The 16,526-nt window shown below is 41.5% G+C and overlaps 1 protein-coding gene across 1 annotated transcript in view; it reads left to right on the forward strand.

The window, feature by feature from the left end:
* Positions 1–233: 233 nt before the first annotated feature.
* Positions 234–16,526, forward strand: part of FOCAD (focadhesin) — a 91,049-nt gene continuing 74,756 nt past the window's right edge. The window contains exons 1-5 of the mRNA XM_072359075.1: positions 234–340; positions 4,338–4,426; positions 8,540–8,614; positions 10,102–10,256; positions 15,908–16,012. Coding sequence (XP_072215176.1) covers positions 4,370–4,426; positions 8,540–8,614; positions 10,102–10,256; positions 15,908–16,012 — 392 coding nt within the window. The 5' untranslated portion in view covers positions 234–340; positions 4,338–4,369. The remainder of the gene's footprint in view (positions 341–4,337; positions 4,427–8,539; positions 8,615–10,101; positions 10,257–15,907; positions 16,013–16,526) is intronic.

Genomic DNA, 16,526 nt, shown 5'->3' on the forward strand with positions numbered 1-16,526 from the left:
ACCTTAGTGGCCAAGTTCAGTTCTAGCCGGGATTTGGCCTTTTCTAACTTTCTCCCCGAAGCCCTTCCATGACAACCTTCACACTCTCTGCCACCTGTACCCGCAACCCACAAATATTACCAACGCTCTCCCACCACCCGCCCCCAGCCCTTCCGCTCCCCGGGCCGCCCAGGCGGATCAACAGGTCAGGAGGCAGCGCAGAGCCCGCCCCGCGCCCGCAGCCCCCGCCCCCCGAGCCGAGGCGCAGGCGCCGTAGGCACGCAGGCGTCTTCCGCTGCCCGGGCTGCGCGGGGCTCTCGCCGGTGTTCGCCTCTGGGAGCCTACCCGGGCGCTGGGCGAGGTGAGGGCGGCCCGCTTCAGGGTTGCGGGTGCGGAGCTTGTAGTCGAGAGGCGGGCTCCATACCGGCCTGGGGCCGTCCGGCGCAGAGCACCGGCCCCGTCTTTGGGTGGGGGGAACCGCCCTTCCTCTGAGGCGGTGTGCCGGGCCGCCGGGCTCCGTGCCTTACTGACTGCGGGGCTGTCCGCGCCGAGGAGCGGGCAGTCACTGAGGCTGTCATTACTCAGCGCTTTTCTTAAATCTTCTCACGTTTAAGAAGCGCTGAAGCACCGTGTGTGAGCCGCTGCAGTGACTTTGGGCTTAGTGGGTCTTGGGGTCCAAATCAGCAGTGCTGCTTATTCATGCACCTGGTTGGTGCGTGCATCCCCGTGTGCTGCGAGACTCGGGTGGCAACGGGCGCTGGTGGAGGTGAGCAACCCCCTTACGCTCACATCCTGCAGTGCTGATGGCTGTTGCAAGGACTTTTCTTCAGAAAGCTCTCTCTTGTTTTTCTAAGTCACTGACACGTTGTTGTGCTATGTTTGGAGATAGAACTGTAACCCATCTTTGTCTCTTCCTTTGCCAGATGTCTGTGTGTGTTACAAACATGTTTTTGCCGGTTCTCCATTAATATAAGCAGTGTGAGTCCTTGCTGGTCAGTGCCTGTGTTCTTTATGCTTTGGTTTGAGGGGAGCACTGGTTTGAAGTGGGAGTCCCTCCTAATAAGCAAACCATAGCAAATATAAGAAATGTGGTCAGAGTGGCAGTTCTGTGTTCTGTTATTTAGTTCAGCTTAACTTGTAGTAGTGACTTGGAATAAACTTTTAGTATGCACCGTACCTGAAGGTGTGTTGCCAAGAGAACACTTCTCTGGTTCCAGTGTGTAAGCATTGCTTGTTCTTAGCATTAGGATGTTTAGCATGCCCAAAAGAGGGCCCATGAGAACCTCATGAAGTTCAACAAGATTTTGCCCTTGGGCCAGGGTAATCCCAGATATTTGTATATCCCAGGCTGGGGGAACTTATTGAGAGCAGCCCTGCAGAGAAGGACTTGGGAGCTGTGGTGGATAAAAAGCTGTATATGAGCCAGCAGTGTGCTCTTGCAGCTCTAAAGGCTAATGGTGTTATGGGCTGCATCAAAAGAGGGGTTGCCAGTAGGGAGAGCAATTTTCCCTTCTTACTCTGCCCTTCTGAGGCCCTTTCTGAAGTAGTATGCCCAGGTCTGGGGCCCCCAGTACAAGAAAGACATTGAAGCTCTTGAGGCATGTATAGAGGTGGGCCTCAAGGCTGATCAGAGGTCTCAAGCACCTCTCCTGCAAAGACAGGCTGAAGGAGCTGAGCTTGTTGAGCCTAGAAGGTAGAAGGGTCCAGTGAAACCTCTTTGCATCCTTCCAGTACTTGAAGGGAGCTTGTAAGCAAGAAGAGTGACTTTTTGCATGGTTTAATAGTGATAGTGCAAGGAGGAATGGTTTTAAACTAAAAGAGGGTAAAATTAGGTTAGATGCTGGGAGGAAATTCTTTACGCAGAGGGTGGTGTAGTCCTAGCACAAGCTGCCCAGAGAACCTGTATGTGCCCCATCCCTGGGGAGGTGTTCAAGGCCAGGTTGAATGGGGCCCTGGGAAACCTGACCTGGTGGGTGGCTAACAACTGCCCTGTAGAGGGTTAGAACTGGGTAACATTTAATGTCCCCTTGAACCTAAGCTTGGGCCAAGGAAACAAAGAGGCCTTATCAGAACAAGAAGAATGAAACTTGTTACCATTTAGCAAGGCAGGCTTCTGACCTGAAAAGCTTCAGGATTTGTAGTGGTCAGTGTACTCCTGCTGACTTGAGCTATGGCATGGGCCTAGGAACATGTTAGGAGTTGTCTACTGTGAGAAGAATCTGCAAGGTTTTGTAGTGGACCTGGTTTTTGGTTTTTTGTTTGTTTGTTTTCTTGCAGACAGGGAAATGAGTCATTGATCTCATTGAGCCTCTTTTGCAAATGGATGGATTTGATTCAGGGTGATGTTGCTTCCTTTGCAAGGTTGTTTTGTGTGCAGTGCTAACAATTTGACAGCTGTAATGTGGAAAGAACAGTGCTATTGGAGCTATTGCTATTAAGGTAAATTCTGCTAGGTGTGGGTATTTTGGTGGGGAGAGGATGAGGCAGTATTGTCCCAAATGTTGTAGGGTAAAGCTTTAAGTACTTTTCAGGGTTGTTGCTGGTAGGCTAGAGACTTGCTAGCTATCATGAGCCTGGTCTTCCTTGTTTTATGTGGTAGAAGGCTGAAAAAAATAGGTAGCAGATCTTTGTGGTTGCTTTTGCACTTCTTGGGGTGATTCTGTGGCAGTTGTGCCTTTCATGGAAAGGAGAGAAAGGTGTTGCAAGAAATACTGATGTTTGTTCTTATAGAAGTGGCGTGGCATGCTGACAAGAGTGGGCAGCAGCCATCCCTCGTAAGGGGGAGGAAGCTGTTGTTCAGAATTTTATGTAACTAATAGCAATTACTCTCCAAATTAAAATACTAAAATATTTTTGTATTCCACTTAGGAAGGGGAGAAACCTCACCTTTTTGTTTTTATTTATTTTCACTGTGTCTGTCGTGTCTTACTCTCATTAGGTTTTGCATCTTCAGTGCCAAAAAGAAAGGCAGGAGGTTAAGAAAACTGTGGCAGCAGTGGTGGTGGTGTTGGTTTTTCTTGATTGTTTTGTTGTTGTTTAATTAACTGGTTTTTGGTAATGCTGAGATTCTTTTTTATAAATAATATTTGGAAGTGTCTGCTGCAAGATTTTGGCTGTTGTCTCTTCAGTTACTATCAAAAGCAGCTGTTTATCTTTTGTCTCATGATAGTGTCGCTCTCAGAGTGAACAAACTATTGTGTGATGTCTCCATGAAGGTTTTTTGCTAATGGGAAAACTGGAAATTATCCTTGAAGAAGTAAATGAGTAAATGACATAATGAGGAGCTCCTACCAACTTAAGAAGGCTGGTAGCAGAATGCAGACCCTTGAACGTCAGGAAAGCAGAATTTGGTTAATTTGTGCACATGTTGGTAACATTCTGTGAGAGGTAGCTGTGAAGAACGCAGGAGCCCAGGAAAACTGTCAGAGCTGTAAACACAGTGTCTTTCAGACATAAGAAGAGCGCATCCCAATATCCAGAATACCAACAAAATGTATTGAGAGACTAGACAGGGGACTCTATTGTGAAAACAGCATTGCAGGAGGGAGATGTGAGAATAGGCTACAAGGGCACAGTTCAGAAACATTGCTTGAGTTCATAGAAATAGTGCAGAAAAGCTAAAGCTGAGACGCTGTAGAGGCTTACAAGGGTTGTTAGTGGCAACAAGGGGAACCTTTACTGTTGCATTAATAGTAAAAAAAAATCAACAAGGAAAAGTAGGACATTTTAGGGGAGCTGGCTGCTGTCCTTGTGAGGTCACTCTTGTTGGTCTTCAAAAAGGAGTGGAGATTGGTGGAGGTCTGCAGTGATTGGAGAGAAGCTAACACTTAACTGCTTTCAAACAAGGCGAAAAGGTCAGTTTGGAGAGCTGCAGGCATATCAGTCTCACTGCAGCCTTTGAGAAAATCATGTAATCAGCATCGTGTGCTGCTGGAGAAATTTGGGGATGAAGAAGGTGGGAGATCCAGGGAGTTGTAGGCCTTTTAAATCATGTTTGAAATTGAACACTCCTAAACTGTCCCATTTTGATGTCAATTAGATTTACCCCACAGAGCATTCTTAAGTATATACTTTCAGAGTATATGTATGCTATGCTGTATGGAATTGCGTTTGCTCTGTCTTTAAGAAATATTATTCATTCTTCACATGAGAGCAAAAGGTATTCAGGATTTTAGCTGTTCTAGCTTGTTACCTTGCTTATAAAGCAAGGCAAGCTGATGTGGTACACTTAGGAGTTGAAAGAAAATGCTGTTATGTTCACACCTGCTGTTTAGCATGAGCATCTTAAGCATGTTTTCTAGCAAATATCAAACTGTATTGCCCAGTCCCAAGCATATTTTTTTTTATCTGTCTTGCAGGTTATGAGTTAGTGTCCCGTGACAGAGCCAAGATGTCGGATGACATCAAGAAGAGGTTTGAATTCCCTAACACAGTTATTCAATCACAGGTAATTTTTTAAAAAATGTTAAACAAATGGAATAATCTGTGAAGACTTTTCTTCGGTGTCCTGCTGCCTGGCTCCAGACAGGTTTTAAGAAAGACCTTTTATCTTCAAACCAGGAAAACTAGATGCTTGTTATATTCAAGATGCAAACAAAAACAATTGCTGTGTCTGCGTAGCCTGAATGTGGTACATAATCACTCATCACTAAAGTCTCTGCATGAAAATCAGAAAAGCTTACAGTCCTGGAAAGTTTAAGTAGGGCCAAATGCTTTTTAGTAGCCCTGTCAGTTGGAGAGAAGCAAAGACTTACCAGATGTCATGTGTGGGGTGGAAGTTGACAATAATTTGTGCAGCTGTTTTTGAGACTGATGTATTTTTCTCCTGTGTGATGACAGCTGAACTACTGCTATCTTGTCTGTCCTTAGTAACTCTGTACAGATTCACTATATTCAGCAGATGAAACACCTTTATTTTCATATCATATCTGACTTTAACCGTCTCATTTAAATAAAGCATTTATCACAGTATCTTTAACAAGCAGGGAAGAAAGTAATAACCTCTGTTTAAACAATATGCTTTCTCTGGTTCAGTCATTTCTCATTTTCGCATTAAAGTGTTTCTCCTCAGCTGGAAGATAAGAGCTAACTTGCCCACTCTCTTCTTCTTCCTATTTTGAATAGAGGGTTAAATTTGAAGCCAGTTGTTTGAAGGAGTTTGATGTGAGTACAGTCTGCAACGTAATTTCTCTCTTTTCAGTTCAGCTGCATTGGTTTACAATAAAGTGACTTTGAAAAAGAGACAAAGAAGTCCACTAGTGACCAGCTTGGTATTTAGAAGAGGAGCAGATGGCCTTCAAAACTGTAGTACACCTAAGCTCTAAAATTATGTCTTGCACTGCAGATGAGTTCATTTTCTTTAGCCCTCTTGAACAGAACTCAGTGTTTTTGAACCACTTCAGTTTTCTTCAGTGAAGAATGCCTTTGTGTGTATTACAGATTTATTATTGGTTTATCACTACAGTTGCTCATCATTTAGGGCTACTGCTGTGGGAGTTTGTGCTGTTTTGGTGATTTCTCTAGCTTTAGCTTCTATTCTGTGACTCCTCAGAAGCACACTGACATCAGCTGTCCATGTATTCCAGCTGTCATCAAACATCTGCTCTGCAGATCATGTTACCTGTATCAGCAAAGTGAGGGACTTGAGCAATGCTTTTTAGGAGAAAAGGTTTTACTGATGAATCTTGGAATGTGATGGGCTAATCTGTGTTCTGACTTTACTGTGTAGCTCGCAGAAGCCCCTTTCAGTTGATAAGCCTTTTTTTCCAGTGAAATGAAACTTACATTAAGGATGCAGTTGTTTATTTCTAAAGTTTCTGATAGAATGGTTTGGGTTGGAAAGGACCTTTGGGGTCATCTAGTTCCATCCCCCCTGCTATAGGCAAGGATACCTCCCACTAGACCAGGGTGCTCAAAGCCCCATTCAGTCTGGCCTTGAATGCTTCCAGGGAGGGGGCATCCATAGCCTCTCTGGGCAACCTGTACCACTGTCTCAGTACTCTCACAATAAAGAATTTCTTCCTAATATCTAGCCAAAATCTACCCTCTTCTGGTTTAAAACCATTTCCCCTCATCTTGTCGCTACCTGCCCTTTTAAAAAGTCTCTCCCCAGCTTTCCTGTAGGCTTTCTTCACAGACTCTATAAGTTTCCTTGGAGCCTTCTCTTCTCCAGGCTGAAGAGCCCTAGCTCTCTCAGCCTGTCCCTATAGGGGAGATATTCCAGCCCTCTGATGATCTTCATGGCCCTCCTCTGGACTCACTCCAACAAATCCGTGTCCTGTTTGTGTTGGGGCCTTCAGAACTGGATACAGAATAGTGGGGAAGAATCACCTCCCTCAACCTACTAGCCATGCTTCTCCTGATGCAACCTGGGATACAGTTGGCCTTATGGCCTGAAAGTGCACATTACTGGCTCACGCTGAGTCTTTCAACAACCAACAGTTCCGAATCCTCCTCTTCAGGGCTGCTCTCAAGCCATTCTCCACCCAGCCTGTATCTTGCTTGGGACTGCCCCAACCCAGGTGCAGCATCTTGCACTTGGCTTTCTTGCAGTTTGTGAAGTTGGCATGGGCCCACCTCTCAAGCCTGTCCACGTCCCCCTGGATGGCATCTCTTCCCTCCCAAGATGCACCACTCAGCTTGGTGTCATCTTCAAATTTGCTGAGGGTGCACTCAGTCCCACTGTCTATAGTGCCTACAAAGATGTTAAATAGCACTGGTCCTAACACTGATCCCTGATGAACTTGACTCATTGTCAGTCTCCTTGTGGACACTGAGCTGTTGACTACAACTCTATGAGTGTAACCAACCAATTCTTTATGCAGAGAATGGCGGTCCATCTATCAAATCAGTATTTTTTCACTTTGGCTAGCGGGATGCCATGTGGGACCATGTCAAGCACTTTGCACAAGTCCAGATGGATTACACGTGTTGCTTTTCCTTTATCCACTGATGCTGTCATTATGATTCTGTCATAGAAGGCTACTAGGCTTGTGAGGTATGACTTGCCCTTTGTGAAGCCCTGTTGATTACCACTGGTCACCTCATCTTTATTTTCCATGGGCCTTAGTATGGCTTTCAGGAGGATCTGCTGCTCCATTATCTTGCCAGGTACGGAAGTGAGACTGACTGGCCTGTAGTTCCCCAGATTGTCTTTTTTTTCCTTTCTTGAAAACAGGGGTTGTGTTTCCCCTTTTCCAGTCAGTGGAAGCTTCACTAGACTGCCATGACCTTTCAAATATGATGGATAACAACTTGGCAGCTTCTTCTGCCAGTTCCCTCAGAACCCATGATCTGGTCAGGTCCCATGAACTTGTGCATTTTCATATTCTTTAGGTGGTTTCAAAAGTGATATTCACTTACAGCAGGAAAAAATAATTAAAATGAGGAGCAGAAAAATAAAAAATAATAGGTTCACTTGTTATCTAAAAAGCTGTAGTCTATATGGGCTGACTGTATGTTGCTGCACTTTCAATGAAATGGCTCCACTGAAACAAAGACCTGACTTAGTTCTTGTAGTCTAGGAAGGTTTATAGTGACATTGTTCCCAGAAATGTGATCTGCTATCTCAGTGTTCATCATATCAGACAAGTTGCCAGCCTCTAAAGGAGTTGTAAATAATCCTAAAAGGAAAAGAAACCGGGAAACATTTAAAGTATGTGCCTGTGTTTTTATATACTGGTGAAAGAGAAATGTTACTCTTGTGGTTTGGGGGGTGGGGGAGACAGCTTTTGTTGGTTGGTTGGTTCTTTTTTTCTTGGTTTCCTAGTTTATTTTTGTACAAAAGTAAATATCTGTTCTTGCTATAGGAGAGCAGATGGATCTGTTGTTCTGGTTATGCTGATAATCTGAAATGTTCTCATTTTTTCTGCTATGAAGAGGTATCTTTGTCTTTCTCAGGTTTTCAGTGTAGCACTATCAATGGTTATGAAACATATACGTTTTAAAGGAATGTCGAGGGAGTCAGGTATTTCTTCTGTTAAAATTCAATGAGAAAATTATTTTCATTCTGATCATATGAACAACCTACTCTTTTTAGAATTGAAGCCCTGTTCTTAAAAACAACATTTTTTTCTGGAGGACCTGGAAATTCAGTCTTGTTACTTTTTTTCCACAGAATAGATTTATGAGAAATTTAGTTGAATGCACATGTCTGATTTAAAGTAAATTAAGCATTTCTGACTGTAGGTGTGTTGTCAGGTATGCAAAAGGTGTAGGTTGTGAGACTGTGTTTATCATCAGTGTTTATCTAAAGAAGTGCCTCAGAACTTTGCATGTTTCTTATCTGTTCAAGTCTACTTCCTTTCTTGCTTTCACTGACTTGTGAAGCAAATAATGTAATGATGGTCAGTGCTGTAAAGGGTGCTGAGATCTGTGCAGTGCTGGAGCTGTAAGTCTATCACAGCTGATTAATTAAAATGCTTGCAATTCCCGAGAATGTGAATAATCATAATTTTACAGGAGGCTCTGTAAAAAGATGCACTTATTTCTGTGTTTTTTTCTGTAGTGGAGAAGTGAAAAATAACATTTGATCTGCATGTGTTTTTTATTTCTTATTTAGGCAGTGGGCCATCTGATTGCTGCAGTACTGAAAGAAAATGCTTCTTCAGAGAAGATCATGCAGGCCTCTCACCAGGTCTGTGCCATTCTTTCACTTATTTCTCCTTTTCCATCCATGGATGCCTACATTTTTCTGTGGGTTCTTACTCTCTATCGTGTGACTTTAATAAATCCTAGTAGTTAAACACGTTGGCACCAAGTGTCTGAGTGTACAGGTGATAACCCAGCCTTCAGGATCAGAAGGCAGAAACCTTAACTCTGCAGAATAGCAACATCTTGCTCTGCTCAACTGAAGAGAGTTTTAAATTTATTTACGTTACCAGAAGTGACGTGCTGTGTGGTGAGATACTGTCATTTTGTTAAAAATAAATTACAGCAATATGGGCGTTTCAGAAAGTATATACTTTCATACAGCTCTATTGGTATTTTCTTACATATTAACTACGGAAGAGCTTACGTTTATATGTAAGAGAGCAGGGTGCAAAAGCATACTTTTAATTGAGTCGAGCTCAGGTAAGTATGGATCTATCTTGTTAACCAAGAGCCATATGCAATGCTAGTGTTTGCAGGTGTCACAGTCATGTCAGGGAGGTCTTAGGATTTCCTCCATTTTTCCTCTCCCATGTTAATTTATACTGAACTGAGCAGGAAAAAAAATGTGTGTGGATTTTTCCTTTGTCTGAAGTCCCAAACCCCAAACTAAGGAACACAAAATCAAACCTCAAAAAAGCTCATTTTTGATGGGTGGAAATGTTTGAGGTGCGTAGTTTCTCTGAAAAGCTTTTCCAAATCACTGAGCATGGTCATATTTCTAAATGGTATTCTATCTTAAGCTAAAACCTGATTTCTCACCACTGATACCCCATGGAAGTATTGCAATTAGACATAGTGATGCTTTCTAAAGCAGTAGAAGGTGGCTCCTGTTAACATTACATGTGCTGTTTTTTGTTTATTTCCTCTTTTCACAGGAGATTTTTGTAGTATTCAGTTGTTTAAAAATGTTTTTCTCTCTCCATTTGGAAACCACAAGTCAGCAAGCCAACTAAGAAATGCAGATTTAGTATCAAAATAAACTGTGGGTTTGATGGACAGATCTTTGTCTGTAATAGCAAATGGAGAGAGTGGAAGGCTTCATTTGAAGAATGAATATGACTTCCTTCTCTGTAGGTAGAGGCAGGGATATGAATGGCTGTATGCATTACACTGTACTATAGACACAGTTTGACATAGCAGTTCCTTACATGTCTGTAATTATAAATATTTCTAAGGAAAGTATAATTGGTGTGAGTCTACTCTCACAGGCACAGCTGAAAAATTCTTCTATTATGTCTTATTCTTCTGTTCATACTGAGAGCATGAGACCAGTGTGTCTGAGGACAAGAAACCTGAGAGCTATCCTAAAGTGGTCCTTTCCTAGCTGAAGAATCTATTTTCCAGCTTCCTCATTGCACTCTCTAAGACTTGAGGAGAGGCTGTTAAGCAGGTTTTTACTCAGATGTGTGTTCAAAATGAAAGAAATCAATGTCAGCCTTCTTATTGCTTGTCTCATACTTTTAATTTTAGACTCCTGCTCTGAACTTACTCTGGGAGAAGTGCTGCAGTGAGAATGTTGCCTTGAGAACAGCTTGTTCTGAGGGTTTGGTGGCACTTGTTGCAGAGAACCATGCCGAGCTCAGCTATGTTCTTCACGGAGCTGTCAACCTAATTCCCTCAGCAAGGTGGTATTTGTTTGTCTTGTTTTGTGCCTTTTGCCAACTGCTCATCAATCACTGATTTTTTTTTCTGGTAAACTCTATGGAAGAGAAGTGGCTCTGTGAGTGACTGTACTCAAACTGACATTCATTCAGGGCTGACAGTGCCCTGCCATCCTGCAGCAGGACAGTGCTTTCATCTTGACTTTGACAGAAGAACTCATGGTCTGTCTCGCTCATGCAGGTGGATGGTGTTAGAAGTTTAAGCTAATGGTCTGAACTGTAATAACCTCAGAAATCAAGGCACTGCCTGGTTTTATGCTGTCTGGCATGGGGAGGAAAATGGCAGTAACTTCTTTCATGATAAGAGAAGGGGGAATAGCTTCCTAATCTGCCTGTCCAAATAACCGATTGCTCACTTGGGTCCACCGTCATTCTCTGGATAGGTATTAGAAACTTCTGGCTTGTTTCCACTTCCACTAAAGAAGAAATCACTTTACCTAACTCCGCAGTTATTACCTCTTAGAAAATTCTGCAAACGTAACACTTACATGCTGTGATGTACTTTTGAAATAGGCAGTCAGCACAATATACTGAGAGAATGCAAATCTGGGGAAAAATCACACAATGTGTAAAACTTAGAAATGGAAAGTCAAATGAAGACTGGGAAAGTGTTACCACTCAAGTCATGCAGCCTTACAAAAAAACTCTGGGGTACTTTTGTCGCTCTCCCTACTGTCATTTTTAGCCAAAGTTAAAATGAAGGCTGCTCCAAAAGTAATGCCTCCTGTTTTATTGTGTTGTTCCACAACACCAGAGGCAGATGTTGGTGATATGGCAGTAGAGATGGAGCCCTCTCACCAATATTCCAGTATGTTTTAGTGCCATGTGACAGATGGCAGCAGAGAGGGAGTCTGACAAAATGGTGTCTGACATAGAAGTGTGTCTGAAGCAGAGGTGTGGAACTGAATCCCTGCATGCAGAAAAAAATGGCATTTATTGACATTCATGAATACCTGCTGAATGTTTCTGGAGACCAAACAGTGTATGTGAGTGCAGTGAGGTGGTGGGTAGTGCCTTTCAGTGGTGATAGTGGCAGTGGGTCAGTTTTCACTGGTGCAGATTTTTATGTGTGCAGCATGCAGGCTCTTGTTCATATCTGGTAAAAAATGTTGAAAAATGTAGTTTTGTAGCTGAGATCTTTCTCTATCAAATAGTGCTATAGTGCTCTTTGTATCTGTTGTAGTTTCCATGGAAATAAGTAAAAGGCATTACTTTCAGAGAGATCTGTGTAACTATTGCTACACCTGTGATGTATTATGCTGGTGAGCTCATCTCAGAGGTTGCAGAAACCACTCAACTGAAGTTTTACACCCCTTCTAAACACACAGAATCAATTTTAGGCTGAAGTTTTTCATGAGCAGTCTGAGCCAAGGATGAATTTAGTTTTGAGTAGACTGCAGTGAAATGCTGAAATCACTTGCTTCAAAAAGAAAAAAGGACTCAAGCCTTGTGGCTGACTTGCTTAAAGTTGAATTACGTGTAGGATCGTGCTGTGATGATGAGATTCTGTGCTGAGTTTACAATAGTTGGTTATGAATCCCTAAGGAACGTTTTGTGAATATGTTCTTACAATACAAATAATTTCTGCAAACCACCGCTCTCTAAAGGACTTCCAGTTTGGGACCAAGGGAAGAATCTGCATTGCTAACAAAGAAGCAAAAGCACCTGTGCTTTGGGCACTGGGAACCTGAGCACTGTGACATCAATGATGTGGAGAGCTTCATTAGCTGTGACTTGAAGAATAAAAAATATTTAATTCCTGTTCTGCCAAGGATTGTTAAGAGTATCACCAGTATATAGGGAAGTCAAATTTTCATACCACATCTGCTTCAGGATAAGAACTACTAGAAGACAATATTTTAGACTGAACTGACTGAAAGGATGTGGCTGTGCCCCAGTTCCATTCATTCTTAGATTTTTCCATGTGTTAAATCACCACAAATGGCTAGTTGCTATGGCAAGTGCTGGCAAATTACCTAGGAACTATTATACATATATTTCTGACATTTTTTCCTCAAGCCGCCGCAGTTCAAACCACATCCTCTACAGACTGCAAAGCAGGGTTTAGCCTAACCGCAGAAGTCCCTGGGTTTAAAATGTCTGTAGCCTCAGGAGCTGATTAAAATGATTGTTTCTGATTGGTTCTTTTTGGTGCTGATGCCTTTTTTTTTTCCCCCCTCTCAATTGTTTTAGAGTCTTAGCCTGCTGTTTCTTGTTATTCCCAGCCAAATTTTCATCCAGGTTTGCTCTGGGGCTTTGCACAGCAGTGTGCACGGTGTCTTTAAAAGAAAATAAATATGAGATTAGCAGACAGAAAGGCACATGGAATTGCTGAACACATTTCAGTGCTTGATAAAGCTAAGTAAATGTTTTATTGGCAGAGACTACTGATGTTTTGTTCTTTCTTCCCTTCCTTTTGTTATGATGAATTTAGTCAGGGTTTAGCACACCTGGTGGTTTTTGTTTTGTCAGGTGTATCAAATTCTATATGGTAGGAAAAGCATTGTTTGAGACACATCCATTGCTTATGTATATTGACTTTTTACATGGTTCTCACTATCTGCTTATTAGACAAGTAAGAAACTATTCATATCTCTGGTGCATTGTTGTACTCATCTGTTAGACTCAGTGTTTATGTTTCCTCTGATGCTTCTAAAGTGTAAACCTCATGGAGAGTCTTGTGTCTGAGTCTGTACATACATTCTGGTTTATATACATAAATATGTATGTTTTTTTATATATACAACTATACACGTACACATTTTACTTTGTTTTTGAGGTTGACCTTCAACTTCCTTTGCTTTGATTCTGTAAAATAGCATTTTTCAGGCAGTGAAAAAATCATCACAGCCTTTTCTGTTATAGAAGAGGTCAAACCCGCAGCCAGTATTCAATAGTGAATGATCATAAATAACCAGGATATTATGTTAAAAACCTATTAAGCAACGAGTTATTGTAGTCTTTAATAAACTGTCAGACATTTTTAGAATGTCCTTATTACCTGAGTGGGAGCGCTGTGGTGAATTCTTGCAGTGTGCCACAGTAGCATGCTGCTTGAGTTCAGGAGCTGAGTGCAAAGCCTCAAGTAGGTGTTCTTCCCCCACCTCCCATTGGGGAAATTCAGACCAGCAGTACTGGAATATCAGATCAGTCTAGCCTGTTCTCTTACTGTTTTATTGTTTGCTTTTTCTGTGCTGCATAGTTGCTCGGTTGATGTTGGGGACACATCAACAGATTGACCTTTGAATGGCTTAAGCTTTACAGTGCCTCCAAGGTCATTTTTCTCTTTCTCCTCATGCCTGTCCAAAAGACTCCCATCCTCTGTGTGTTAGGCTGGCTGCTCTGGGATCTGTAGGCCTGCTGCGCTTCTTTGTTTTGGTTGCTTGGCAACAGAATTCTGCTGAACCTCCTATTCTTGTCTATGGTTGGATTTCTGTGTTTCAAGAGCCAGGTGTCATGATAGCCACTAATTTTAATGATTACAGGCACATTTTTCAACTGATCCATTTTTGGAAGGAAACAAGCGAGCACAATATGTTGGTTTTTCAGCACTGTTACAAAGAGTATGAAAGGCACAGAAGAAGGCATATGCTTCTTAGCCTCTTATCTGGAATACGAATCTAAACATTTTCTGGTGGAGGCATCTACTGTTGGAATCTCTGTGGGATATTCCCTGGTGTACCTTGCCACGTTATGGAAGAGTCACCCTGCAGGTGGTGTTAAATTTTATAAAGACCTGCCAGTTAGAAGTGATACTTATTTGTAATAGTTGTCCATTTTCTTTGTTGTGAGTTTTAGGTTTTGATTCCATGATTTTCAGTTTCTTGAATCTTCCGTGAAGCATTCATAAATATCAAGCCTTGCTGTTTTTTTGTTTGTTTGTTTTGTGACTACATCATCCACTGTTTTTTATTTTGCATGGGCCTAGCCTGCTGGTGCAAGCTCTTGTCTTTTAATAGAGCTCATGTGAAATCTCAGAGGTCTTTGACAGAAATTGCTTACATTTGTTCAGGCTTCTTGCATCACTTAAAAATCTAAATTTGTGTGCCCCGGTGGCACAGTTGGTAGAAGTGCCGCTTGCAACACCGGAGGCCCGGGTTCGAATCCCCCCTGTGGTGCAAGGGGTAGAAGTGCCGCTTCGCTACACAGAGGGCTTGAATCCCGGGAGTTGGACTTGATGATCTCTAAGGTCCCTTCCAACTCGCACGATACTGTGATACTGTGATACTGTGTGAAATTTAGGTTGATTAAACTCATAATTTAGGAAGGAGTTTATGGAGCATACTGCACTCTATGGGAAACAGGTAGTATTAAGTATCTCAGTTTGCTCATCTGCTAAAGGAGAATGGTGGTTTCTGTTTATACTGTAAGATGCTTGTGTGAACTTCATGAAATGTGTAACATCATGTTTCCATTTGGCCACCTGAGGAGTTCCTGCAGTGGTCCATTCACAGTTGAAGAAGTGAAGTTACAGATGAAACAGATTTTTCTGACTTTATACTGTTAGGTAACAAAGAGGGAAACAATAAAGAACAATAAAACAACACTAGCCTCTTTTTTCCTCCCTTATTTTTCACTGTGTGTTAGGAGCAGCTTTTTGCATTTGTTAGGTGGTGATCTTTTATAAAATATATTATTAATTCTTCCTGTTCATTTTTCTTCAGCTACTGTGTTTTAGTAATGGGAACAGTGAACTATCTGTTAGCATTTTCTGGATGAGCCATCAAATAATTGATCACAACTTTTCCTCTGTGTCTGCATTTTCAAAGTGTAAAACGTGATTCTTCAGAATATAGTTTGGATTCTATAAAAAACTGGGTTAGGTGTGGTGTGATCTGGCTTGAAAGGTGTGGAACACTCTGAAGAAGAAAACAAAATTTTGAAAATCATGCTTTTAAACTCAGTCAAGCAGTATCTACCTTTAGATTTGTTACCCTCTTTACTGCATGATTAGAGGTCTTTTGTTTCTCCTTATGGTGGACTTCATTATCATCATCCCTCGAAAATGGGATAAATCCTATCAAACGGTCAGAAATTCTTGTTTCTTGTGTTTTCACTGAAAGCAAACTTAAGAGTGTAAGAGGGAAATAAGAGATTGTTACATACAACTATTTTTAGATTTAAAGTCAAGATAAACAAGGTATCTCAAGTTTGGTTTGTTTGTTTGTTTTTTTTTGTGTTGTTTTTTTTCAGAGAAGGTATGTTTTAATATATTTCTCCTGGAGATGAGGAGTGTGGTTGAAGTTCGTGTACTGCATTGAATGTTTACCAGTTCATTTGAAAGCAGAGAATAGCTAATTTCAGGCTTTAATATTTTAGAATATTAATGACCATTAAAGTGGGGACAAAATTGTGCTATTAAGATCAGCTGGAAAGAAACCATCACAAGTGTTAATTCATACATTAACTATTGTCTGCTATATTGTTCATTTTCTGAAGAAGAAAACAAAGCCATGGACATACAGCCTGCTCAAAACTGTAAAGAAGCAGGGAGGTCCATAAGGAGAATTCAGTGCTTTTTTAGTGTCAGTTTTGTTACTAGCTTCCTCCTCTTACAAAAGAATCCTATAACTTGGCTCCACACTTGACAGTATTGTACTTCTTTTTGTCAACAGGAACGTGCATGGTTTAGTAAAAACTATTTGGAAACTACTGCAAATTCAAGCTGTACAGCTGGGAAAAGATGGAGATGAGGCTGTTCAGAATCTGTATGGAATCAGGTTAGTTTCAGTTTGTTTTAAATAGACTACCTAACAACATTTTGTAATAAAGGCTAATACTGGCCTTCCATCTATTAACAAACAAGTAAATTTGGGTTATTTTAGTCCTGCTAACCAGTTCTGTGCAAATATGATAGAGTACTGTCTGTGCAAGAGAGTTAACTGCTGCATGTTTCTTGAATGATTCAAGGGACAGCTGGCTGGGTACAGCTGAACCGGGCTTCATTTTTGAGCTCAGCCTTTATTATCTTTGTGTGCTTATCAGCTGGGGGAAGATGTCACTTCAAGTTCACAACTGTACAGATGCTTAACATAAAGCAATTGTTTTTGAACAGTTCTCAGTAGTTACAGTTCTCACAAAACAAATCTTTAATTGAATACTATTTTTAATAGAATAATTTGTTACAACCATCGCTGTACATTTTTTAACATGTGTCCTAACAGTTCATAATGGTAAAGAGAAGTGTGTTCTGAAGTAGTCTGTTCAGGTGAGCAGCAATAAATGAGAACGGAA

This window comes from Excalfactoria chinensis, chromosome Z (genome assembly GCF_039878825.1).
Source record: "Excalfactoria chinensis isolate bCotChi1 chromosome Z, bCotChi1.hap2, whole genome shotgun sequence".
NCBI lineage: Eukaryota > Metazoa > Chordata > Aves > Galliformes > Phasianidae > Excalfactoria > Excalfactoria chinensis.